The sequence below is a fragment of the Calonectris borealis genome, chromosome 1 (assembly GCF_964195595.1).
Source record: "Calonectris borealis chromosome 1, bCalBor7.hap1.2, whole genome shotgun sequence".
NCBI lineage: Eukaryota > Metazoa > Chordata > Aves > Procellariiformes > Procellariidae > Calonectris > Calonectris borealis.
In genome coordinates, this window is record NC_134312.1 from 40,746,849 (window position 1) to 40,773,505 (window position 26,657).

General features: G+C 39.4%; 1 protein-coding gene across 1 annotated transcript in view; it reads right to left on the bottom strand.

Annotated features, from left to right (window-relative positions):
• The window catches only part of PTPRR (protein tyrosine phosphatase receptor type R), a 166,554-nt gene that overhangs the window by 136,874 nt on the left and 3,023 nt on the right, over positions 1-26,657 (bottom strand). The window contains exon 2 of the mRNA XM_075154684.1: positions 15,585-15,889. Within this exon, the coding sequence (XP_075010785.1) occupies positions 15,585-15,889 (305 nt within the window). The remainder of the gene's footprint in view (positions 1-15,584; positions 15,890-26,657) is intronic.

The window sequence follows — 26,657 nt, forward strand, 5'->3', positions numbered from 1 at the left end:
TAAGGGCCAACCTGCTGAAGACCTGAAGAAGATTGATTTACTTCAGAATAAGCAACAGATCTGTGGTTAGAGCTTTATACTGGCTACGGGAGACCTCAGACCTCCTTGATCTGTATATGCTTCAGAATAAAGAATTATTGCTTTGTCCTCTGTATGCTACATGATTAATTGAATGACTAGACTTCCACACAAATCTTTTTCCACCAACACCACAGACTCCACTCAGTCCAAATAATTAAATAAAAATTGATCTGGAAAGGAGAGCAAAGCATTTCAGTGTCTAAAAGAGACTTGGCCTTCTGGAACTCCCATATATCGAAGGCAAGACTAGTTTCAAGTGCACTGAAAACACCCCCTGCATGAGCCTGTCTCAGGTCTATCCTAAAATGTAAACAAAGACACCAAATAACCTGACTTGGGTGACTTAACTAATTTCCTCCTTGTGACTCTTGGCTCCTACCAGGATGTGGCAAAAGAGGCACTGGAACCTGAGTGTCCATTGTAGCTCTATGCCTTGAGCTCTGGGATCTTGGCCATTTTGTGATGCATGACTCTCACTTCCTACTTACCTTCCAATCAAAGGGTCTAAATAGTTCCATTTTATCCCAGTTAATTTTTTTTTACCTCAAAAATTTACCTCAAACCTCAAAATTCTTTGAAAAGGAATTTTGTTTTCGGGATACCTCTGCCTTGATTTTTTGACTCAGAAAACTTCATTTCAGTGGTTCTTGATCAGCCTCTTGTACAGCTCCATTGCTACAAGGAATGAGCGATCCACTCCATAACTAACAAGCTATTAGAGAGCTTGTTGGCAGCTGATGTAATATCAAAGTGAAGGTATTTTTGTATTGCATCAGCCTCAAAATAATTTTGAAAGAAGTCCGCAATTACAGACAAGGAAAAGAAAAAGAAAGCCAAAGATAGAGGCAGAGTCAGTCAGCCTCCAGGCAGAACAGGATTTAAGAAAGCGAAGATGTAGTTTATATGTTAAAGTAGACAAGCCAAGAAAATAAATTACTATGTACTGAAGCCAAAGATTATAGTCAATGTCTTTCTATTACAACTGAAGAAACTATGATAGTAGTAACATGGCCAAGAGAGCAAAGATCAATAGTAGTAGAGCAATGGATGGAGGGGGTTATAACAATATTAAGACAAAGAAAAGCTAGCAGCCTTTGCCAAACTTATACAACTGTGTTTGGCAAAGGCTGGGATCACTGGGACTGGCAACACACAAGACATTAATGAGGCCACAGTGATTGAACAGTCCTTTCAAACAGCAGATATGTATTTCTGAAGTATTAATTTCTTCAGTGATTGATCAAAAGAGATGAATATGCAGCATGCCAAAAGTCTCTTACCTTTAGTGAAAAGGATTGATAGGGCTGTGCTCATAACAGATGAGGACTGGTCAACTGGCAGCCCATGAGTCAAACAGGGCACACAAGAAAATTTTGGCTAGCCCCTAGGAAAGCCTGCAGCTGTAAGCCAAGCCAGTTTTACAATCCACTGACAGATAATGGTAGAAAGCAAAAGTGAATTTGATGTGGGCCAGGAGAAAGCATTGCCAACCATTGAACACACCTGGCTGGCCAGCTAAACCAATTGGTAGCATTACAGGAGGAGAAAGATCAATTACATGAGAATGAGAGAAAGGGTTTGACTGTGGGTAGGACAGTTAGGAACATCTGAGTCTGGCCTAGAAATACATTCCCTGGCTTAGAAATACAGTCAGTGCTCAGTTGCCCTTGGATTTCAGTTCAATGGCACATGAATGTGGAGACACCAAAGCTGCCCTTAAGCAGTGGTAGCTCAGAGTCAGGAGGACATCGTAACTCAGCACTGATATTGATGCTCCTCATGTTCTGCAACACATTCCCCGGCACTGGGACTCCAAGGGATGTTTTGGTTAGAGATGGCCAGCTCTGTGCATTGATGCTAGGTCTTGGCTAGCAAGCCCTGATAGATGTGGGCTAACTCTGTGCCCGGTACATCTACATCAAGATCTTACTATGTTGTATCATTATATTGTTACATTACATTATCAGGGTTTTTTTTCATTATCTACAACATCCGTTAGTCCCTCACTTTGAATAATGGAGAATTAGCTATAAAAACATCCTACGTCTAACAACTGGACAGAAATAAATATGATCCTTGAAAATAAGCTGCCTATCTCTACTTTTTCTTAACATATTTACCACCACCACAAAGATATGCTATTCATACTGAATAATATTGTTGTCAGACTGAGTCTTTTATATTTTTAAAACCAATGTTGTAAATCCAGTTATTTGTTAAAAATTTTCCTAAAGTGTTTTATTAAAACAACTCTGATCATTTTGACATAGACATGTACCTCTTAGGCAGAGTAAGCTTGTCGTTTAAGTTTCACATTAATTTCAGCATGAATGTTGTGCTCTCATTTTATGAGAGTGATGCAAAATGTTTATTTTGGCCACCTTCTTAATGAGATTAGATTCCAGAAAGAAAACTATTAAAGGTGATAAAAAGAGAGTTTAATTTAGTATGTTTAAATACAAGAAAAGTGAAAAGAAAAAAGGAAAAATTATATTTTCTTGTCTCTACTAGCATGAGGGACTGTGCATAGAATGAACTGCCTCTAAATCTCTGCCTTTGAAAGAGGAAACAAGCTCACTCACAGTTACTGTAAGAATAGCCATCTTACTTTTGTTACTGTACCATGCAGCCATTTGAAGAATTTGGAATTGTTTGGGCAAGGCAATACTTAATTCTATAAACACAATAGTATCCCATCATGCTTGCTGAGCAAGTTAAAGTAGAACACGAATAATTTTCATTGACCGGAGGAAGACAGTAATTAAAATAGAAAAAAACATGACTAAAGTAGCACTGCTCTGCAAGTATTTTTAATGTATCAGGCCCTCAGCCTTCTAAAATTAATTAGCTTTAATGAAAGTTGTCTGTTATCTGACTAACAGATCTAGTCTTTCTAATATTCAGCTACCCCAGCTTTCAATTAAGACTCAAAGAGCCAAGAACTTATGAGAAGGGACATCATAAATGTTTTATGGATGTCCTACTTTTGTGTATGGTACATTTATTATTCTACTTAATGCATCCGTATGGTTTTCTAATTCATTCATTACAGAAAGCCTCACATTACAGTTATTTCATTAAAGGTTATATCCATTTTCAGGCAGATTCTTAGGAAGCATATTTAAAAATTAAAGCTACAATCAAATTTTTGATTCAGTGTATAGATTTCAAGTTATCTATCTATTTAATTATTGCCCTATTACCTATTTCTAGAGGAGTCTAGAGGAGTTGTTGCGGTTTTTCTGTAATTTTCTTGATCAACATTCAATGGCTTGCTTGCTATTTCATGATCTGGGCAGTCTTTTAAATTTGCAGTTTATGTTTCCTTGTTCTCCCAACTCCGGTCAGTAGTCTCTTGTTCCAACCCCAAAAGTGTGTACACAGCATGCCAGAGAGGTGTTCCTACAGCTAATAATCACCTTCCCTCCTCCCACCCCAGCCATCCTTTAACAGAGTATTTCTATCAGGGTCAATCTAGAAACGCTTAAAACTAAGTTTATGTCATAGTAGGCAATGGACCAAGGGGAGAAGTCTTTAACTAGTGTAGCTATAGTTTAAACAGAAAAGAGTGGAAGAAAGGGAGTGAGTATTTTTAATTTTCAAATTAATTTCTATTGCCTGTATACACTTTTACTGTGGCTAATTAGGCAGAGCCACAGCATCTTGTAGCACCATTTTAGAGAAAGCCTATGAGAGAGGTTTTGGGGACGTCGTCTGATTCATGCTTATTTTTCATCATCACCTTAAGACAAGGAACATAATTTCTATACTGTTGTAGCTTTACTTTGCCTAAAGAATGCAAAGGCTCTAAGAGTGCAGTATTTAAGGTCATTCTTCCACTAACCCAAAACATTCGTGTTTTAATGACCTGTCAGCTCAGAAGACTGCACTACTATAGAACTACATGGTACAGTACCTGAAATTAAACAGTTATAACATGAAATAATTTTTATTACATGAAATTGAAATATCATATCTATTTGTAAAGGTTAACTGTGTTCTTAATTAGACAATACATTGTGTTGCACGAAGAAAGCATATCAGCAACGATTTGGCTAAACAGTGCAGAAAGCTGTAAGTGTTGCCAGAACACCACAGGGCTGTAACAGAAGTGATCCTTATTTCTTTCTGTGTGTTTTCAAAAAAACCCCAAGATTACTAGTACAATTGGTACCAGCAAAAGATAACCTTTTATTCTAAAAACACCAACAGGAAAATGGGCAAAAAAATGAAATTAAATTCAATGACATTGTGTAAATCAAGCAAAATTTACTTTAGCATATTGTAAATGTAAAAATCTTGATTTATATTGTCATTGATTTCTATGCTACAGTTTATTACACAATGACCATTCCCAAGAAGAATGCGTATCCTCAGCCAAATCTATACAAAGCAGACATTCCACTATTATTCTCCAACAGCTAACAAAGGCTGAAATGTAAATCTGTTTCAATTCATGTTTAAATAAACATAAATATAACATAGGCAGTCAACCACTTTCCTACACTATTCAACGCTATTATATTAGCAGTCTTGATATATACCCCCAACACTTTTCATGATGCTTCTACCACATACTCAATTCAAAGTGTTGCATCCACTAAAGTATTTTCCACCAGTTTATTGTGGTACAGAGCCAAATAAGAATTAGCTCCATCACAAATTGTCAGTCATGACTGAATTTCAAAGAAAGGACAGCAAAACATTACTTAAATGCTTTTAGCAACAACAACAAAGACAGACAAAAACTTTGTACCTCTCTGCTTACCTCCCTGGGTTATTCCCTTTTCCATGAACCATTTCGATACTGAGGTGACTGAAAAAACATCATTCAGTTGACAGTTATTCGATCACTTTCAAACTCCAATATCCTCCCAGCCTGTGCATTTAATTTGAGAATTCAATATTTATTTTTTGCAAAAGAGATGCCGAAGTGCAGTAATACTTGATCTATGAAGCATTTTAAAAAGTGTGTTCAAAAGATCATCTTCTGCTCCCTAATAACGTTTGTCTTATTCAAAACATCACTGTGTTTTAAAAATATCACACATTAATGTTTATTGAAAATATATATTTTTTTTTCAAAAGCCATTTTTGTAAGGCTTAATATTTAAGGGGATACATACGAGAACACATTATGAACCATCTATTGAGGAACTTTACAGAAGCTGTCACTTTTCCTAACAACGATGTCAGAAGTGAAGAACCAAAAGGATTATTCCAGAGGCTGAACTGCCAGATCCAACAAAACATTGACTGATAAGGAAACACATGCTGTCTTGCTGTCTTTTTATCTGAGTGCCCTTTATCTGCCTTTTAAATGTTACTGCAGGGGACTTGGGTTTTCAAACAGATAGCTCTCTGAGGATGCTAGAAGAATTCTAAAAAAAAAGAAGAAAAAGTGCTTCGTCAGTCTTTATTCCTGAACATTATCAACACAACGCATAGATTTATTGTGGGAAGTAGTCACTGTTTGTTTATTGGTGGGTCTCATGACCCCAGTAGGGCCATTTTGTTCATTTCTGATTTTGGATGTCAAGCATGTGTGATTCCAGTGATAGTACCTGAAACTCTGCACGCCAGGAAGCTTTTCTCTTTCCTTCATCAAATTTAGGCAGTAATAGGTTTCAGCTCACTTGTAAAAGGAAAACAAAACATTTATAGTGGTGTAGCAATCTCCTGAACTCCTGCTGAAATACAAGTCCGTCTGTACTGTTCAGGGTAATGGAGTCAGTGCAGTTCCAACGGGTAAGGAGTGCAAGGCTACCTCCAAAGTCGAACGCTGAAACACCTAAAGTGCAGTTTGGGCATTGTCATAAAGAAGCCAAACAAAGAGCAGGGATGGAAAATCCACTGTTGTCTAAATCTCTGGGTCTTTCCTCCTGGAATTCAGTACAGCACGGCACAGAAATGGCACAGAAGCCTATTTCAATCACTGGAATAAATGGGGCCATGTAAGTAATAAGGAGGCAGCAGGGGGGCTTGTTCGTTTGTTTGTGGGTTTTTTCCCTATTTCAGAGACCAAATCAAAACACATACAAGGAATTTGTACTGGATCAGCCCAAGTTCAACACTTCTCCAAATTGGCTGAATTCAATCCAATGTCATGGAAAACCTCTGTTTTGCCATTAAAAAAAAAAAAATTATCAATTAATAAAGATTTTCCTGGGGGACAAAACCCAGCAATTTGAAGAATGGAAAAACATAAGCAGATTCCTTTCTACTACACACAAGTATCTACTTTATAGCTGGGACTGGTCAGTTATAGGACCATACAGCTGAAAGAAGTATGAAACAGCTGACACTTACCTTAGAATCATAGAATCATAGAATCATAGAATCATTAAGGTTGGAAAAGACCTCTAAGACCATCGAGTCCAACCGTCAACCCAACACCACCATACCCACTACACCATGTCCCTAAGCTCCTCATCTACACGTCTTTTAAATATTTCCAGGGATGGTGACTCCACCACTTCCCTGGGCAGCCTGTTCCAAGGCCTGACCACTCTTTCAGTAAAGAAATTTCTCCTAATGTCCAAACTAAACCTCCCTTAGCACAACTTGAGGCCATTTCCTCTCGTCTTATCACTAGTTACTTGGGAGAAGAGACCAACACCCACCTCGCTACAACCTCCTTTCAGGTAGTTGTAGAGTGCGATGAGGTCTCCCCTCAGCCTCCTCTTCTCCAGACTAAACAACCCCAGTTCCCTCAGCCGCTCCTCATAAGGCTTGTGCTCCAGGCCCTTCACCAGCTTCGTTGCCCTTCTCTGGACACGCTCCAGCACCTCCATGTCCTTCTTGTAGTGAGGGGCCCAAAACTGAACACAGTATTCGAGGTGCGGCCTCACCAGTGCCGAGTACAGGGGCACGATCACCTCCCTACTCCTGCTGGCCACACTATTTCTGATACAGGCCAGGATGCCGTTGGCCTTCTTGGCCACCTGGGCACACTGCCGGCTCATGTTCAGCCGGCTGTCAACCAGCACCCCCAGGTCCTTTTCCTCTGGGCAGCTTTCCAGCCACTCTTCCCCAAGCCTGTAGCGTTGCATGGGGTTGTTGTGGCCGAAGTGCAGGACCCGGCACTTGGCCTTGTTGAACCTCATACAGTTGGCCTCGGCCCATCGATCCAGCCTGTCCAGGTCCCTCTGCAGAGCCTTCCTACCCTCGAGCAGACCAACACTCCCGCCCAACTTGGTGTCATCTGCAAACTGACTGAGGGAGCACTCGATCCCCTCATCCAGATCATTGATAAAGATATTGAACAAGATTGGCCCCAAAACTGAGCCCTGGGGAACACCGCTTGTGACCGGCCGCCAACTGGGTTTAACTCCGTTCACCACAACTCTCTGGGCTCGGCCGTCCAGCCAGTTTTTTACCCAGCGATGGGTTCCATCTGTTCCTTACAGATGAACTGCACAATGCTAACTGTCAATGAAAATTTAGCCTTTAGCTTAAAAACATGTAACATGCCTGCTCCTGAAATCCAGTTTTTATTTAAACTGTGTAGCTTATGAAGAAAACTAAATGACTTCAAGAAACATCTTCCCTTCGCTAAAAAATGCAGGAAAAGGAAAACTTTGTGACCAAAGAGGATCGGGGCAATTTGTGAAAGATATGACTAGCTTTTGTGCATGTTTAGCATCCCACTGAATGTGACAGAAAATTACCCCAAAGTTCCCAGCAGTAAGCTAATCAATTAAAGCACTGGCTTGCTGAATATCCCTCTAACGTTCTTTTAACATTTTGCAAGTCAGATGACAAAAAAGTGCCTTAAGAAGGTTTTAGTGCATGTTACAACCTAATGCAGTCTTTCCTGTTTTCCACAAAGACTGTCAGCAAATGATAACGGTTCAGCATGATAACAGTTCAGCATGCAATTATCCCTGCTGAAGTGCACAGAAGGAAGCAGAAAGCAAATGAGGCCAACTAATGCAGATTCTCTAGATTTCTTTGTGCAAACAAAATCCAGAATGACAGAGCTGCGGGCTACTAGGTCTATTTGCACGGCTTGCTGCAGATATGTTATGCCTAGTATAATTACTTAAGAAAGGACTAAGATAATGGTGAGCATCAGTCTCTTATTAGAAGGTGGACTTGAGTCTAGAAGCCAAATACTGTGAAGGCCTTCAGAAGAAGGTGTTCAGAGTCACGATGTAAAGTGTAAAGGGACACATCCGTGATTATAACAATCACACTTAAGGACACCGACTGATTCTGTGCACCATTGTAATGTGTGACTAACATTTAGAGCTTGTTAGCAATTCAGCACTGTAATTATAATAAGGTCTTAAAACTTCAATGTCTATCAGCACGGCACTTCTTTTCTGTTGTTCCAAGCATCAAACACACGACCTGGAAATGGAGAGGGACACAGTTGGTACCTTACTGGATTTTGAGATCTTACTCCTCAAAAGGCTCCTTTGAGAAGTCACTGCAGAGACATGATTTTCTATTTATGCCTCCTTTGCCTGGCCCAGTGCCAATCCCTCTCTTAGGCTGGCAATAACAGATGTTAAGTGACAAAAAGTGACATCTGACTTTTTGTTACGTTTCATAGACAGTTAGCTTGGCTGTTTGCCCCAGCAGTGATTGACCTGCCACTTTATGGACTACTTGTTCTCCTCGCTCAGAATATTTTTTTGCCTTATTCTCACCCCATTTTGTAGCTTAATATACTTTCAAAAGTATTTTGACCACTCTTCACAAGGCCTACAGAGGGAGTGAGCTTAGGGTACTTTTACTGAACGAGAGGTGTAGGATACAGAGAGCCCTCTGAGTCACTGCCCCAAGCTGCATGTGGTCTTTCTGCACACCAGAAGGTAAATGGCCTTTGGAGCCAGAGTCTGACAGACTTGAGGCTGAGACCCCAGGTTCATGCAGTATTCGAAAAGTAGCTCCTTAGTCACTTCCATTAGTACAATATAGTACAACTACATCTAGCTAGAGATAGAACTACATATACATACATCTACAGTGAAAATTAGGACATTACTGTACAAGGTGTAATAGGAAGATAAAATCACCATTTTGAACAACTTCCAAACTAACTGTAGTATAATGTATCTTGCAACACATGATGGAAGGCAGACGGTGCATGAGCAACAACAAACCACTTGCTTCAGAAACCCTGCCAGTTCTGTTGTAAGAACATTCCCAGCCTTATCCATTCCGCTCCCTTCCTTTCCCTCCCAAATGAAGAATCACTTTTGGTCTGTGGTCTCCTAAAAGCAGTCCTAAATTTCTGGTCTAATGGATCACTCTCAGCTATCGTAGTTTCTCATAGACTTCTATGCATTTTTATCAGACTGAGACAGAAACATTTAAATATAACTTTACAGATTGTTCACCATGGCCTTACTGGGCCAGCTAACTGGGTGGATGCTGTGCCAGCAGAGGCTGACACAGTTATTTGAGAGACAGAAGAGTTCCTAACAAAGAGAACTGAAATAAGAAAGAGACTTTATCTTATATCAAGGCAAGGTATTCAACATCCAGGAAAAGAATTGTAAGAGATTATGGAAAAACAGTCAGTCAGTGGAGTGGACAGTTGAGGAAAGCTGGAAGAGGTTATTAGTGAAAAAACATTATCAGAGCACCTTCTTTTCTTGGGATTCTCAGAAGACCATTTACCTTTTGGTACGCAGAAAGATCACATGCAGCTTGGTGCTGTGACTCAGAGGGCTCTCTGTATCCTACTCCTCTCATTCAGTAAAACTCTATGACTTAGCCTTGAAAAAGAGGGCATCTTATATTACCAAAATACCAGTGAGAAGAAACATGTATTTTCCATTTAAAAAAAAGTAAAAAGCAAATTCCACATACATTGTTCCCTTTTTATGAAGAGAAAAGATAATTATATTAAATGTCTCCACAAAAATATACCTATAGGGAAAATATTTCTTTGGACTGAAAATGATTGGAAGGATTGAATGCCCCCACCTTTTTATCAAGCTCTCCTCTTCTTATGGCATTCCAACAAAGCCAGTCAGTAGAAGCAATTTCAATGTTCAGAAGAAAGGATATTTTGTAGTCTGGTTTCCTTTGTTTGGCTGATCTTTAAAAGGAAGAAGCAAGTGTTGCATCAAAAGTAAGTCTTGAGTGGACACATGAAGGAGGAGAGAGTAGGACATCCTGTGTGTTGCTAGAGGAACTTAGAGAGGACATTCCATGTGGAAGCCATGGCTTCACAGAAAGTACAAAGAATTAGAAAAACAGACATTTCCAGCAGGAAAAAAAGTGATGGGAATAATGATATAAAATATAGGAAAAAATAAAGTAGATGAGTTCTGGGCCTTGACACTGGTAATTAAACCTGATGCATCAGGAAATGGGGAATGGATGGAGGAATAAACTTATATGTGTAAGGCCATGTCAGTAAGCAAGTAAGAGATGCATCTTCTCTGAGTATGTAGTATGAGCAAAGTTAAACAAGAGGATATAGCAGTACTTGTGGGATGAATTTGACCTAATTGTAAAAGCAGTTCTGCTGTGGTTTCATAGCCTCATGGTTTTCAGCTACCCAAAGCCACCCAGAAGCAGTCCACCTACTTGAACTGCGCCTAGATTTGGAAAGGATTTCCACACTATTTCAACATAAAATGTGTTGTTTAAGCTGGGATCAGCTCCAAGTTAAGATGGCACTAAATGTACATGTCTGTGTGCGTGTATGAATATATATAAATATGTAAGTAGTCAGTACACAGTTGGTGCTTAAGCACCCACTATCATCAATAGAAATCTTGTCACTACAGCCATTTAAGGAGATACTCACCTTACCCTGAAGTAGACATCAAAGCTATGTTCTACTGGTGAATTAAACGCGGCTGGTACTGTTCTCTGGCAATGGGAAAACTGAAGTGGAAATGGCCCGTGTCAGTACTAATCTCCAAAACAGGATAACCACATCCAGTCTGACTATTGGACATGGCCCCTGACCTATATTAACTCTAATCATCCAGAAATTTTTTAGAAAAGTGCTAGATAGCTTAATAGACTACAAATATGTTAGATTTCCACTGCCTATACTGAAGCTTGAATACCTAGTTCACATGTGGATATCTACTTACAGATATATACATTTGTGTACTTTACTCTTCCACTGAATCATCTTTCAAAGCACTAGCACCTGAAGCTCTTCCTTGTGCTCTTCAGCGTGCTTGAAGGTAGATGGTTCAAACACTGGTGACAAAATAGGTGTAATGGTATGGCAGAGCTATAGCTCTGAGGCATTCAGCCTTACACAAAATGCCATGGAAAAGGCAAAAAGAAGCTCTGTGTGGCTGTATGTGAATCTTATGTCCTATTGACATTAGCTGAGAGAAACTCTAATTAAATCAACTCAGTTCAGTAACAGTCATGTAAACCAAATAAAAATGAAGAGATGAATTCTAAATGAATTTTAGGCTACTGTGCAGTGCCATGACCATTCTAAGCAACAGAAATAGAGACAGATTTTCATATTTATATAAGAAGGTGTATAGTAGTAGCGAGGTGTGAAAGGGAGAATCTGGAAATATTGAGCAAGTTTATTACCTTTACATTTCTGAAACACTTCATAGGGTACAGTGAAAAAAGTATCTGAGGAGCTTGGTCCAATCTTAGTACAACACACTTGTGTGCCTGAGAGAGACTTTGGACAGACCAAACTATATCAGGTTACAAAGGATGATGCTTTAGCACCTCCATGAGGTAGGTGATACTTTAGACATAGTCTGAGCTGTAAACTTTACAAGTCCTGCTTTTCTCTCAAGTTCAGCCCTAACTATATATATGCATGTATGTTTGGGTTTTTTAACAAGTGTGTTAGACAGCAACATTTTTAATCATAAGTGGTTATTCTCAGACTATTTCTACTTTCCATGTACTGCCTTGTCCTTGGTGGTGCTCACATTCAGTATTGGAAAGACTTGGAATAAACACAAATAAACATTTGGAGAACTTGTTCATTTCACTACTAACTCTCTAATATTTTCGATGAGTGTATAGTTTCTGAGATCCAAAATAAACCCATATAAATAGAAAACTCTCAAGTATTACAAAAAAATTATGTAATTCCGTATGTTAATGAAGCAATTTTCAGATGAGTTGGTCTCACATCATTTAGAGAGATAGCTAAACAGAACATATGATTAAGCATATTTATAGAACAGTTAAAATGCTTCTAAGAGCTCCGGATTGTCCTCACTTCCCTCAACAAACAATGTGCACTGAACACACACACACACAAAAAAAAAGACAGGAACTTAATACTGGGTAACGTGATGGAAAGCCTTCAGTTATATAAAACTCACTCCCAGAAAATAAATCTCTCCTCTTCTTCCCTTAGGCAAACAAGCACTACAATTTCCCCAGGTTCAGTAAAATTACTTCTTAACATGCGTTCTTTATTGATAGAGTCAAAAAACATCACTTTTTGACATAATACCTGCAGAATTCTTGGCTTCATAGCACTCTGCTGTGCATTGGCAACATTTTGCTTGTCAGATGGTCTAGTCCTTAGCACAAAATGTAACCTTGTAATAGTTCTACATTAAGCATCCATTCACCCTACCTTTCCACCTTCATCATGAAGAAAATGGACCTCAAGTCACTGAAATTAGATTGAATTCAGTTTCCTCCCCTCTGCAGAGCCGCAACAGCATTGATTTATTTTAAAAAATAACCCCCGTTGCTGGCTTTCATACTAAATCACAATGTGCACTAGTCACGTAACTGGATTACAGGAAGCATTAACACTAGCAATTGCCCTTTCAAGTTGAGCAACCAACAACATTGCTAAAGGCTGGAACAAAAAAGGGTCAGCCAGGGCAAAACAACAAATGTTGCTGCTTGCCCTATATGATAAAAACCAAAAAGCAGCAACAAGCAGTAAGTGCTCGTTCGAAACAAAGAGGGAGCGATATACATGTATTCAAACCAAAACAGACTCCCTTGGCAATGACATTAACATTACCACCTACTTAACGTGAAATTCAAGAGGGAGAAACAAAACGTTGAAGTGCAGAGACCTGGAAGGAGCAGGACTGTGTTTGGATTATGGCAACCACCCTGCTGTGGGACAGCTGCCCTTTGGAGGAAGACACCTTCAAAATTTCTTATTGTGGGATTAGTCCAGTGAGATGTCTGACTCTCAGCACTTCGGCTTTAAAACATACACTTCCCCAAAGGCTTTTTCTGAAAGGATGGCGTTAAAAACAAACCAAAAACACTGTCCTTCAACACATCCAGAGATAGCTGAAGATTTCAAGCAACAAACAGCTTTCATGTCATGATTAGCTCATGCTGTTATGCCCCCCCTTAAAGCACATATGGTTCTCAGCCAGAACAGAAGGCTTCAGAGCAGCAGTTCCATCCTAGAAATGCAGTAGCAAAGCTTCAGACTGAGGTCACTTAATGAGAACTTAATGTAGATTTAATAGATCTTTTTTTATGTGACTGCCAATTGAAAATCTGCCTCATTTAGCTTTTAATGCAGGCACAGAGCCAGTCAGCTAAAATCAGGGTAGCCCCAGAATATTTTGCAGGATTCTTCCATTGCATGTTGAGGACTGCGGGTCTCCAAAAGTGTGCAAAGCTCTGCTAAAATAACAGACCATAGGTAACAGCATCATTTAATGAAAAAATGAGGGACCATGCATATTCTGAGTTCCTTGCACTAACAGAAAGTTTTCATCTTCACAGGAGGTGAAATAGTGCTTGCTATGGAAAAAAGAGAGCAGGTACCTTTACTATGGAATTGGCCCTGCTGGCTTAGGCTAGCTTGGGGCATAGATGTATCCAGCTTGCTTGGCATCTCCTCCTCTTGATCAGTACCATTTGGTATTGAGACTCTGTGTACAGTTGGCATGTCCCCAGTGAAGCAAGGCTGTCAGGACCTTATTTTGCTCTGACATGGACACTTACATACAACTGAATCTAGTCCACTGACTATGCTAGCCATCTAATCTCAAATTAGGAGGTCTTGTTCATGTGGGATGTAACAAGTCGAGAGCACAGCTTTTTGAGTCTAGTTCTCTGATAGTATTTTTTGACTGTTAAAACTTCAACGGTAGACTAATAAAATTCCTACCCTTTTTTTTCTGATTATTCTTTTCTGTGTCACTAGCCTTTATTGCATTTGATGCATTCATGATGGCAGATCTCTAGAGGTACCAACAGTATGAGGAATTCGTACGCGATTCTGAAACACTTCGTGTGCTAACATGCCCTAGTGTTGTATGCTCTATCTTCTTTCTTTGTTTGTAAAGGCCATTCTCTTTTAATCTAGCATCTTCTGTACAGAGTAATTTACAGAATTAGGCAAGTAGCTGCTGATTGTCATTAGTCACATTGTTTCAGTTTAATCTTTATTAGTTCATTCTAATGAGTGCATAAGCCATTATGAATGGTTGTTCTTCCCTCCAGGAAGGAGAAAGATGAGCCCAATACTCTTTTCCATAATCAAGCAGGGCTACCTATGCACCAGGGTGAGGCAGAGTGGTGTCTGTGCAAAGCATATACAGACTGTCCTGTGCACTCCACAGTGGACAGCTCTACTGACAGTATGCAGCTCCACTGGCATGAAGGGTGAGGATGCAGCAGGGTGGCATTGGTATACAATTCCACTGACATGCCCTCCACTGCAGGAGGGAGCGCTCCCATCACTTTTCTGAGAATGGGATAGATCACACACATAGTTAACTGAAAGAGGAGTGTCCCAGACCATGTATCCAAGAAGGAGCACATATGGCTTACACCAACAAAAACATAGTTCTTATTCTTCGCAAGAAACAGGCTTGTTTTCAAACAGCTACATAAGCATAATGGTGGATTCACTGGAGAAATAGAAGTCAACAAATCCTTTGTGTCAGCCTTTTAAAATTTCCCTGCCTCTGTTGAATTGTTCCCTAAAGTAGAATCATAGAATCATTAAGGTTGGAAGAGACCTCTAAGATCATCGAGTCCAACCGTCGACCCAACAGCACCATACCCGCTACACCATGTCCCTAAGCGCCTCATCTACATGTCTTTTAAATATTTCCAGGGATGGTGACTCAACCACTTCCCTGGGCAGCCTGTTCCAAGGCCTGACCACTCTTTCAGTAAAGAAATTTCTCCTAATGTCCAATCTAAACCTCCCTTGGCACAACTTGAGGCCAAAGTACATTTTCTTGTGCCCTATGCAGAATAAGTTTAAAATCCATCCAGCAAAAGCAGTGCAAATACCAATCAAGACAAGAGGATTAAAGGCATTTGAGGCAAAGGTAAGTTCTCTACCTACAGAGAGGCTATAATCTGCACTGGTTCATCAGATTGCTTGTTGATCCTAGTGAGGCTATATGAATACAAGTTCTACTAAAGTGAAGAGCTTCAAGATGTGTGGTCATTATTTAGATTTAGATGATCACCCAGGCAGTGAAATATGATCTTTGGATAGCCCACATTACAGTCCATGTCTATATTTAACTACAGGCATATTTATTCACAAAACAACTCCACAACTCAGAAAAAAAGGCACTTACCACAACAATCACATTCGCTGCAGGAATAGGAAGATTTTCCACTTCCAAATCTTGACCAGTCATAGCTAACAGATTGAGGGATGGGTCGTAGGCAGCTCTGGGGAAGGTTGATTTAACAATTATTGCAGGGTGCAGCTTGCTTATTTTGGTGTGGGAAGAAGAATGGAAATTTTGTTTGGAATTCTTAAAACTGTCTGTATCCAGACTTTTCTCCACACTCTGCACATGGTGATAAATAAACACAGGTTTCCCACTCTTTCGCTGATGAATTGCCAAAAAGTGGTCATTGTCTCCAGAAAAGCAGCCTGCAGGAAAAGAAGAATAAGTTTAGAATGTCTCTCTTGGATATTCTGTAGACAGCGCTGGAAATTTGATGACATCTTTGGGTTCTGTAAGATTTGGAAAGAATATTTGTGGAATACAAGAATTCCCTTAAAATCCCACAATGCAACTTCTATAGCAATACCGTAACAACACTAGAGAGAGTCTACTAAGTATGTGAAGTGTATCACATTCTTAAACTCATTTTTACAGGACTTTTTAAAATGTTATTTATATTTCCAGCCAGGGTTACATTTCAAAAATGACGTGCAAGAGCAGAGCACATGCTGAACCAAGTCCAACTTTTGTATCAGCATCAACTCCAATAGGAAAACATATGCAGTCCACTTTCTGATTTATTTAATCAACCAGTAATACCAAAGATAACGATTGCTGTGATCATCTTTTATATATGGGGACTTGGGGAGAAAAAGCCAAGAACCAGATCCAACAATCACCTAAGAAAGAGAAGAAAGGTAAAGCTCAGATGCCTGAGTCCATAATCATAATTCTGCATTCCCTGTTCAGCTGCCATTAACTGCTTAGATCAGGAGGCCTTATAGTCCATCGTGCCAACTCCTGTTATGACCCAGCCTACAGCCAAGCATTGCCTGGCCAGCCAACGCAGCACCTGGCTCTCTGTAGAGGAGATATAGGTGTGTGGATTAAGTCATATCTTGCATACCTTGGTGTTGGGCACAAGACCTCTTTTAAATTACATGCTTTTAATAAAATGTATATTAGTAAAAAATAAGCTTTCTTTTGATAGTCAAAATACTTCCTAATGATGCCTTTATAAAAGGAACCAGAACGAAAGTTGTTTGGTTTTTTTTTTTAATGAATGAAACCTAGTGAAACCTCAGTTCCTTTGTGAAGAACAGAACAGCTACAACAGCCCAGTTCAGCTCCCAGTCTGGAATTCAGGCTGTCCCTCTGAGCAGAAAAATAGGCAAGGAACAGCTCCTTTATAGATAAAAGGTAACTGAAGCTGCATTAGTCACCTCCTGGAAGAGCGCTCTAAGAAACCCACTGTAGTACAGAAGGGACTTCATGTTCTAAGAGAAGTGAACTCGGAGAGCTCACTCTGATCAGCCTGGAATTTCCTCTTCAGAAGCTGTTGGAGTTAATGGCAATGTTGCATTTGTGCACTGATTTTTAGTTTAAAGAAAAAAAAAAGCAATGTTATTTTAACTTTCATAATGAGCTGTGAAGAACAACTTAGAACCAACAACATGTTTCAATTCAGGTTGAACAAGAAATCATTTTGTTTTATTCAGACTGATTTTTGCTTCTGATTTTTGTGCTTCTGTAAGCAAATCAAAATAATCAGTCATTTGCACAGCTCTACCCAGTGCCCTTAAGAGATTTCAGCGTAGGTAATTACATTCTGTTGACCTAATTTCCTCATGAAATTTCGGTTAGGAAAATCAAGGACAATACCTTATCTGTGCTATAGTATTGCTATGCATCATTGGGAAATGCATTCTCTGCCAAAAGCGGGTCCATGTCAGTAGGAGGTGAAGCAATTCATAACACGGATGAGCAGAAAATCAATAAGAAGACAGAAGACAGAAGCCTGCATTTTGCAGTACACTTAGAGATCCTCCTAGTATAAAGCACGATGCTAAACCTAAGGCTACTCTTTTAAATGGTAAAAACAAACACTGACAATTTCCTAGATGACCACTGAGGTCACATGAGCACAGCTGTTGTCAGGTTTTGATCGCCAATATGACTGAGAGCAGGAGGAAAAAAAAAAGAGAAACTGCAGAGTATAGTCTTAAAGATAGCTGAATTTCAAAGCTTGTTAAGCATGCTGGGATCTCATTAAGCTTTGTGGGGGTTGACTTCATTGATAAAATCCTGAGGGATGGTCTTACCTAGCAATTGAGAGAGTTGTGTGAATGGCAAAATGAAAACAAGGAAATGTAGCACTTCTCAGTCACCTACTTCTCATAGTCACCTCTTTGTTGAATTTATTTTCATGTCTCCTTCACAGACAACCAGTATGCCAAAACTCATCATAGATAATATACAGGAATGTAAATACAGACACATTTGGTGTCTGTGGTTCCTCTTTGCTTCCTTCATTCCTACTCCTTTGTTTCTGAGGGAATCAAAACCACTGTGCTTCCCCTGGAATTCTTTATATTGCATTTCCTACCCACTTTAATATTCCAGATTCCCCTTTTATTACATTTAGTTTTACTGAAAGAAGCAGAAAAAAATAATCTAATTAAGTATTAGCCCAAATTCTTCTCTGAATAATATTAAGGTAAATCCCAAGTATGACTTCAGAGTTAATCCTGACTGAATCCAGAGTAACACAGAAAAACCTGAACAGTTGTCTTATTTTTGTTAAAACAATAATTAAAGGAACTGCCCAAAAGGCTCGCCTGCTCATGAACCTCAGTACTTTTTAACAGCAGTATCACCATTTCCCACTAAATCCCAGCTGGCTCACTTCCATTAGAATGCTAAAAATCACATCAGTAACACAGGTCCCCGCAGCAGATTCGATACATGATCCATCACAGCAGATTTTCAAGATGGACAACAAAATATACTTTGGTAATGGCCCATCCCGTAGAAATGAGAAATTAACAAGTCTAATTACACAACATACTCTTTGCACTCATACGAATCTATTTTTACCAGCACAGAAGTTCAAGTATGTTCCAAAAAAATTACTAGGCTGAACTTGGTTTTCTGAGAAGTCCACATAGCCCCAGTAGGTCACATGCATTTACAGAGCCCCATGTGAAAAACTTCATTGATCTTAGTAGACTGTGGATAAGGCCCTAACCAAGATCAGACTTCGGCTCCCAGACTGGGATGCCTCAGGTGACCCTTACAAGTGGGCCACCCTTGAGACCACAGGGGAACCTAAAGCTTCCTCTTATCTGATGAAGGGGGAAAATATTCCTTCTTCACCCTCAAGCTTCAGCTATGAACACAAGCAGTGTGCACCAATGAAACACTCGGAGAAGTAAGACATTAGAAACACCAGCATTTCTGCTACACATCACCTTTAAATACTGCCAGTCTCCAACCCTTAAGAGAGAGAAGGCTGGAATTCCTGTATCAAGTTCTGTACCTATACAGAAAAGGAAAATACTCCTTTGTTGCCCCCGGGGAAACCAGCAGAAGCTATGAAGAACTGAAGTACCACAGTATGACAGCAAAAAGTGATTTTGGTGTCTTTTAAGCTTCAGATATCCCAACATACATGGAAATTCAGAAAACGGGGCTTAGGACAAGGCTCAAAAAATAGAATTCCTAGAGGTATCTCTTCCATAAGCTTAGCAGACTTGATCCTAAAGTGAATTTTGATATTCTGCTCACACTACCCTGTTTGAAATCTACTTCAGAATGTAGAGTTATTCATGACTGTCTTGTAATATTCACCCAGTGCTGATATCACCCTTTAGCTAAAATAATTTTATTCCTTCTCCTAAAATTCCCTCCCCTCAAGTGTATTTACAAAAAATTATAGTTTATTCTGCGTTGGCATTGAGGAGAACAGACTAGATGTTCAGAATGTGATTCCATGCTATTTCTTCTAATCAAACAGGTTCTGAATCTTCACCTATTTCTCAGCTAAGTATAGCTATTTTTATGTCAATGGAAAATTTTATTTCATTATTTGTGGCTACTTTCAAACTCACATCAGAACTTCTCAGCAGCAGGTTTGTATCTACCTTTGCTCCTGGAAGACAGCCTCCCCTTCCTTCACCTAGACCATCTCTTGCAATAACCATTCCTATTCCCTTCAGTAACGTATGCTGCACTGTGACTTGATACCGGTATGATTTGTTGATTCTTTCTTCCAGTTCTTCTGTCTGCACCACTTGATTGGTCACCACTCTTTTTCTTAGGCTCTGGCTCCTGATGAATACTGCAACTTCTTCCTCTGTTCTTTCCTATTGATTGACTTTTCCTTCTTCCTTGCAACTCCTCACATGCTGCTGCTGCTTTTCCTTAGATTTTTTTTTTTAACAAGAAAGTGCCTTGATCTTGCTTCCATGTTCCTCCACTGTAACACCCCTCTTTAATTCAGCTTCTCCTGTACAACAATTTTCTCCTTCCTCAAAATCTCAGATTATCTTTAGTTGCATTTCCAATCCCTGGAGCTTTGCTTCTAGAACCTCTACCAAATGAAACACTTTATCTGTTAATAAAGTGCAACAAGAAGCTCCAGACTGATGTAGAATGCATACTTCCTACATCTTGAACATCTTCACTGCTTGTGCTAATTTCAGTATTTCCACCATTGCCACCAGTTGCCATCTTTGCCTTCATCATCCATCCTGGAAAGGAAAATTGGAAAAATCCCTACGAAACTGTTCTGCTGGTTCCAGCTGATCTGCTTGCTGATTCCAACTATGTGTTCACTTGATTTTCTTAGCTGTCTGCAGAAACATAGAAGATTCTGTCCTAAACTAAAAAAAAAAAAAATCTAATCTACAGAAAAATGTTGGATGATCCGTCAGTAGAAGTCCATGTGAAATACCCACACGGTCCCAGTATATGGGAAGAACACAAGTTTCATATGATAATAGGTGGGTAAATCACAAGAGTGCTAGATAGCACACACTGTTGAGCCTGTCTTACACTACAAATGTGCACTACATATGCAGAAATGAAAGCCTGTAATAAATGGTAAATCTGATGTGAAAGATGTTGTGGGCACTTTTGACTGTCCCAGTTGGCCTCTGCTTAACAGAGAAATCCCAAGATTTCTCTAGACTGTCTTGACTCCTTGAATAGTCGCAGACAGTTGATGTTTTATTTTAAAGCAACCTGACAGAAAATTGTTAGACTCTCAATTCCCAAATACCTTCACCTTCTCTAAAATAGACAGATAAAAAACTTCAAGAGAGTCAAGATCCATTAATAAGCCAGTAACACAGTAGCACAGTTTTCTCTTTTTAAAACATAAAAATATCACAGCTTTACAGATTTTTTATCTCACACCCTCTAGAGCCAAAAACCAGAACTTTATTCAACTGGAAAAGGAGAGTCCCAGTGGGACATAACATTCTTTTGTAAATTTAAAAGGGCCAAGATAATGGTATCTAAAGTTTTGATGTGTGTCTGGAAAAACAATTGGAGGTCATTGTCTCAAGTCTTAATATTTGTTGTAATCTGAACAAATTAGATTCATAATAAGGTATGTTCCTGAACATTCCCATTTTCTGTAATGAGAGGTATACCGTATATTTACTACTTGTAAGTAGTACAGTCACCCCAAATCCATCGACAGAACTGCTGTGCTACATCTGATTAGTAAGTAAAATGCACAAGTGGATATAGACACATAGTGCATATGTTTTAAAACTCACACTGTAACTAGCACTATAATAACACTGAAGTCTCTTTATAGTTACAGATATCTTGGTATATTACACAGCTTTAGATTTTCATGCTAACAAGCTGGAAATTAGAGGAAAAAAGGCAGAAAATGTAGAGTCATTTCATAAGGGAAAAACGTGCTGAAACTTGACTGAGTGGTTTCAAAGATAAATTTAACTCAAATGCAATTTGAGTTACAGTATTTAATGCTGTTGCTAAATAATTTCTCATTTTCAGTAAAAAGACTTATTAAACTTTGGTAATTAAAATTTGTACCCCGAGCTCCACATGCTTTTTTTCTTTCTGTTTAGCTCACCGTTCTGAAAGATGCTCTCTGTCCCATATGACCTTTCTTCACACCCAGCCTCAGACTTTGGACAGGGTTGGTCTTTATGACCTCTTGCACAATGGTTCATCTCTTCTTGAACAGCCACCCAGAGTCGCTGTGAGAGGCAGGTCAATGTACTTATGCAGAGCATTGATCAGTCCTCTCCAATAATACCAATGTTCCTACAGCTAGGAGATTCATTGCCTGCCTCTTTTAGTCCATTGAGATGGGTATGGTCTCACACCCTGCAGAGCAGAGTTTGCAGTTCTCTTTGGTCTATATAAAGGCCAAGTAGATATTGGCCAAGAGGAAGGGGGGAAAAAAATCTCTCTTAGCATCTGTGCTAAAATGTTTAGTATCATGTTAGATCATTTATGATCACAGCTCTAACTCTCCGGAGTCCTGATGACAAAGATATTAAGGGAAATGCTAACTACTGGTAATTTCTAGACATAGGATAAACACTATGATAGGTTTAAAAGACTTGTGTCTTCTCTGGGCTGTGAAGGTTGTCCCTTCTGGTGCAGGCAATGGGACCATCCTTTGGCTGTGACTTTAAAAGAAACAAAAGTTTACTGCTTTATCCTCATTTCATTTATCTTACCTGAAAAAAAACCAAAACTCAAGAAGAGTCAACATATCTGGTAGGAAATAAAAATGTTTTAAATGATGCTGAAAGCACAAATGAAAACAAAAGCTGTCTGGAGGCAATATGCCTTACACCTGTACTGTCTAGTTAACAGTATGTCTTACTGTCAGCAAAGTAGTACATCAATCAAATCTAAATCTCATTAGGATAGGCTACGCAGTTTTAGCCAAACACAAAGTGCTGTTCAGATTTAGCAAGGTGGATGAAGAATTATTAACAATAAAATACAAGTAAAAATATGTGGCAAAATGTGGTAAAAATATGACTTCACTATTGACTGGACAACAGAACATACTTTTAAAAGGTGAGGCAAACCAGGCAGACCTGAAAAGGAAAAAATATTAATCCACTTGCTGGTTTGGTAGCACATGCATGAAGCAACGCATTGGAAGTTTTGGAATTGACAAAAGAATTCACCTGGGAAAATACTTTCCCACATATAACAGTCCTTGTAGCAGAGGGCCTTGCAGGCTGTGACTGTTTCTATATCATTCAGAGAATAACGTGACAACACAAAGCCTGATCAGATCCTTCCTTCACACCACAGCTTCCTCTTAAGACAAAACCTGTTAGAACAATACAAATGAAGCTATTCCCTACCCAAAGTAGGCTACTGGACCTAATGATCTTTCATTGGGCATGCTCCTGCATAGCTTTTCATGGCCTCCTGCAGCTAGAAGAAGTATCTCAGCCCTGTTACATTCAAAGTCTTGTTCATGAGTAAAGAGGAAGCACATCTTATACAGTTAAGTGAAGCCAAGAGCTTATTGTTAGTATGATGAAAATCTTAGCAATCTAATTCAAGAAGGATCATTAGTCTAGATCTAATTTTAATAGAAAAACAAAGAATAGTATTACAGAAAAAGTCATAATAATACAATTAAAATTGTCTATCCCTTTCCCTGGTGTTATGCTCACCCCTCCATTGCTTCTCTGGGTCCTAAGGTCAGTGATTTCACACTGGTGTTGGCAATGGGGGGATGTTATGAGGAGTTGTCAGCATCTGGAGTCCTTTGCCGTGAGGAATATGATGTTCGTGCTGATGGATTCTTCTTCCTCCTCTCTTCTTCCTTCCTCTTAGGGCCATATATATATTTGTTTGCTAACATGCATTTACACCTTTCTCTTTCTTCATTTGGTCTGCAGCTCCAGGTTACATCTGAATTTACTATAAATGGTGCCATGTACGTATGTTAGACACCATTTCTTTGTTCTCTTTGTTAACCTCTAAAATCAGTTTTCCAAGCTCCAGGTCTGCATTTTAATGTATTACTGAGCTGTTTACAGCATGGGGTCTTCAGTGCCAAGCCTGTGCCCCAACTCTTATCATCCCATGCCTGCACTCCTCTATGCCACATCCCATGCCTCCACTCTCAGTGCTTCTGCTGTTCTACCAGGCCTGTGTTACTGCTATCTGTGTGAAGCTAGAGTTGCGCCACACAAAGATAAACAGGAGTAAAACAGATCTAGACACTCGGTCCATTAGCGAAACCGCTGTCAGAGCTAAACCAAGCAAAACAGGCAGGTCAAGGAAAGTTTGGGCAGAGCAGGCCTGACAAGCCCCCGTCACGAGGCCTTGCAAACTTAGTACAAAGTACAAACTTATGGCTTTGTTATTAGCAAAGGCAACACCATTTTACAGGGCTACAAGGTCACAGTCCTTCATAGGAAGGGTTCTGCGTTCTCCTGCGCTTTCAAAAGGCCAGGCCTCTTGCAGCAGAGGAACAGTACCCATGACATGTCAAAATTCAGAGCAAGTAACCTACACCGGAGCTAAGCAAGCACAGACCGGGACGATTGTAAAAATTTGGAAAAATATTTTTATTTGCCCTTAAACAAAATGTTCAGAACTTTTGACCAAAACAAAAAATTCAGACAAAATCAATTCGTACAAAGTGTGTGTATGTATGTATGCAGGTGTACATGCAATTCGTTTTTCTGTGTGTGTTTGTGTGTGTGAGAGCGAGCGAGCGCAGGCACACGCATGTGAGAGAGTGCGAGAGCTCCCCTGAGGCAGGGAGGGAACACGTATAAGAGAGGGAGGGCGAGAGAGAGATGATTGCAAGGAATTTTTTTCCTTTTCTATAAGCAATCTACTGAAAATAGAAACAACTGCAAATTAATTTTTGCTGAATTTGTCCTTTTCAGTAGGGGAAAAGAGAAAAAAAAAAAAGCTCTGGCCAAAAATATCCACAGCTACAGTGAATTTAAATTAAGCATGAGTGGTATCTTTTTCAAAAAGACACTTTGCATCTCGTTTTATGGGCCTGTTGCCTGGTATGTCAATAACGAAACTGGATACCACAGACCATTGATTTCACTAGGTCTACTCATGTGAATTAAGAGATGAGCCATTGGTCCCAAAGGCACTTAAGTATTCTGCCATACTTATGCCCTGGCACTAATGTACTGTATAGTCTCACATCAGACTTTTTTTTCCAGAAGGTGTGAGAAAGTGCTACATCAATTTGCTAATTTTGTGATTACCGTCATTTTCCAAATGAAGGTTGTGGCTAAATTCTGCTCTGCATAATGTGGATGTAAATATATAGTATCTCCACGGAAATCCGTAGCTGGTATAATGGGAAGTCAAGTTCATTCTTAAAGTTTTGGGTGGGTTTTTTTGCAGTAACACTGCTCTAGGAAATCACACTGAGGATTTCTGAGCAGATCTTATTAAGCTTCTCCAAGTACTTATTCCAAAGCCAGGCTGAAAATCCTACAGGACAATGACTGTGCTTTATGGAGTAAGAGTCCTACCACTCCTTCTAGTCCCCCTCATGAAGCCTCATAACATCCCGCTGGAGGGGGACCACCACCATACACGGCCACCCACTGTTATCTCACTAGCCTCCTTCTAGAGAGACAGACTCCCCCAAGAGCCCAATTCATGGTTTTTCAGCAAGTCTTCAGCCAGAGAAGCTGCAACCAGCCTTTGCTGTCTAAGATGTTTCAGTCTTCTCATAATACAACAAATGAAATTAGGCAGGGATTCCAAGATTACAAACCTGAATAATTTCCTAGCGGATGTACTGAACATAAAACTTTCGTAGAAGATGATGTCTTTCAAAATTATGGATAGCAAGAATTTCCACATGTAAATACATAACAAGAGTCTCTTTTCCAACTAAATACTTCCTCAAAAATACAAAGTCAGATACTGAATTATAAAACTATTTTTCCCCAACAGAACGTTTGAAGAGACAGATGACTACCCTCTGATTATCCATGAGTCTACTAATAAAAGGCACAAATGTCTCTTCTAGTAAAAACACCCACTCATGGCCAGCAATATGTTTTCTAAAGAAGGTAATTATAAGTACCAGCTTCATTTAGATGTTAGTGTAATGAAGCAGAATTCCAATACATTTTTAAAATCAATAGCTTCTGCACATTCACTCTAAATGTATTTAGAAGCTAACATTATTCACTCATTAGTATGAGGTTACTGAAACGGATCTGATTGCAAATGCATTTTGTGCAGATCTCACCTCAACCCTAGAAGTACAGTCCCCAGATTTTCTTATTTTTGTGACAGAGCTTGTGCATTTTTTAGAAAATAGACCCCCCAACACTTAAGTAGAAACCGCAGTCCACTCAAGTAATTTCCAACCATGAGAATACCACACAGTGCATGTTTGACCAGGAAAGCTGAAGTATTAGTTTCTGCTCAGCAGAACTTAGTAAAATCACCCTGTGGACTTTGGTAACAATTAACTGAGAACCAGTCTAGCGTATTTATAATATATGTTTCTACATCTAGTGAATTCCACCCGATGGAGTATTAGTTTGTGGTCAAAGAAATTTCAGTTTTGATATAAGCAATCCTCATGTTATTACAGAATTGCCCCAAGAAGATAAAATGCCACTATTTCCTACCTCAAATTTTACCTGATTCAGTTGACAGGCTGGGGGAATGGATCCATCAAGACGCTGAGACAAGGATCTACATGCTTCCTCTCTGAAAAGGCTGGTAGGGAAGTATTGGTCCATACTGACTTAAGGTTGTCAATGCATCTCTTCAGTGATGAAGAGAATAATAAAATGAGGCAATAGAAGCCCTTAGCAGGCTAGTGTAAGGCCTTTGCTCAAGAAACCATGACTTAGATGTCCTGACCAAATCTTCAGTTGTTAACTCTTCGCTTTCCCAGGACCAGGGTTTGTTCATCTTAAAAGCAAATTCTGCAAAAATGCTCTTTTAACGAGAGATTTTTAAGGTAAGGCAGGTGGTAGGTTGATAGAGTGATTGTTAACTGAGTAAGTTTTTTTCTAGTCTAGTTAATTTTCCTAGCCTATTTCCTGTGACTGGATATTTAATTCATCATATATTTTAATTCTATTCACAAAATTTGTTAAAAAAAGAAAACGAGGTGAAATAGTTAATTAGTTGAGTAATCTGGATGATGCAAATGGCTCTAAT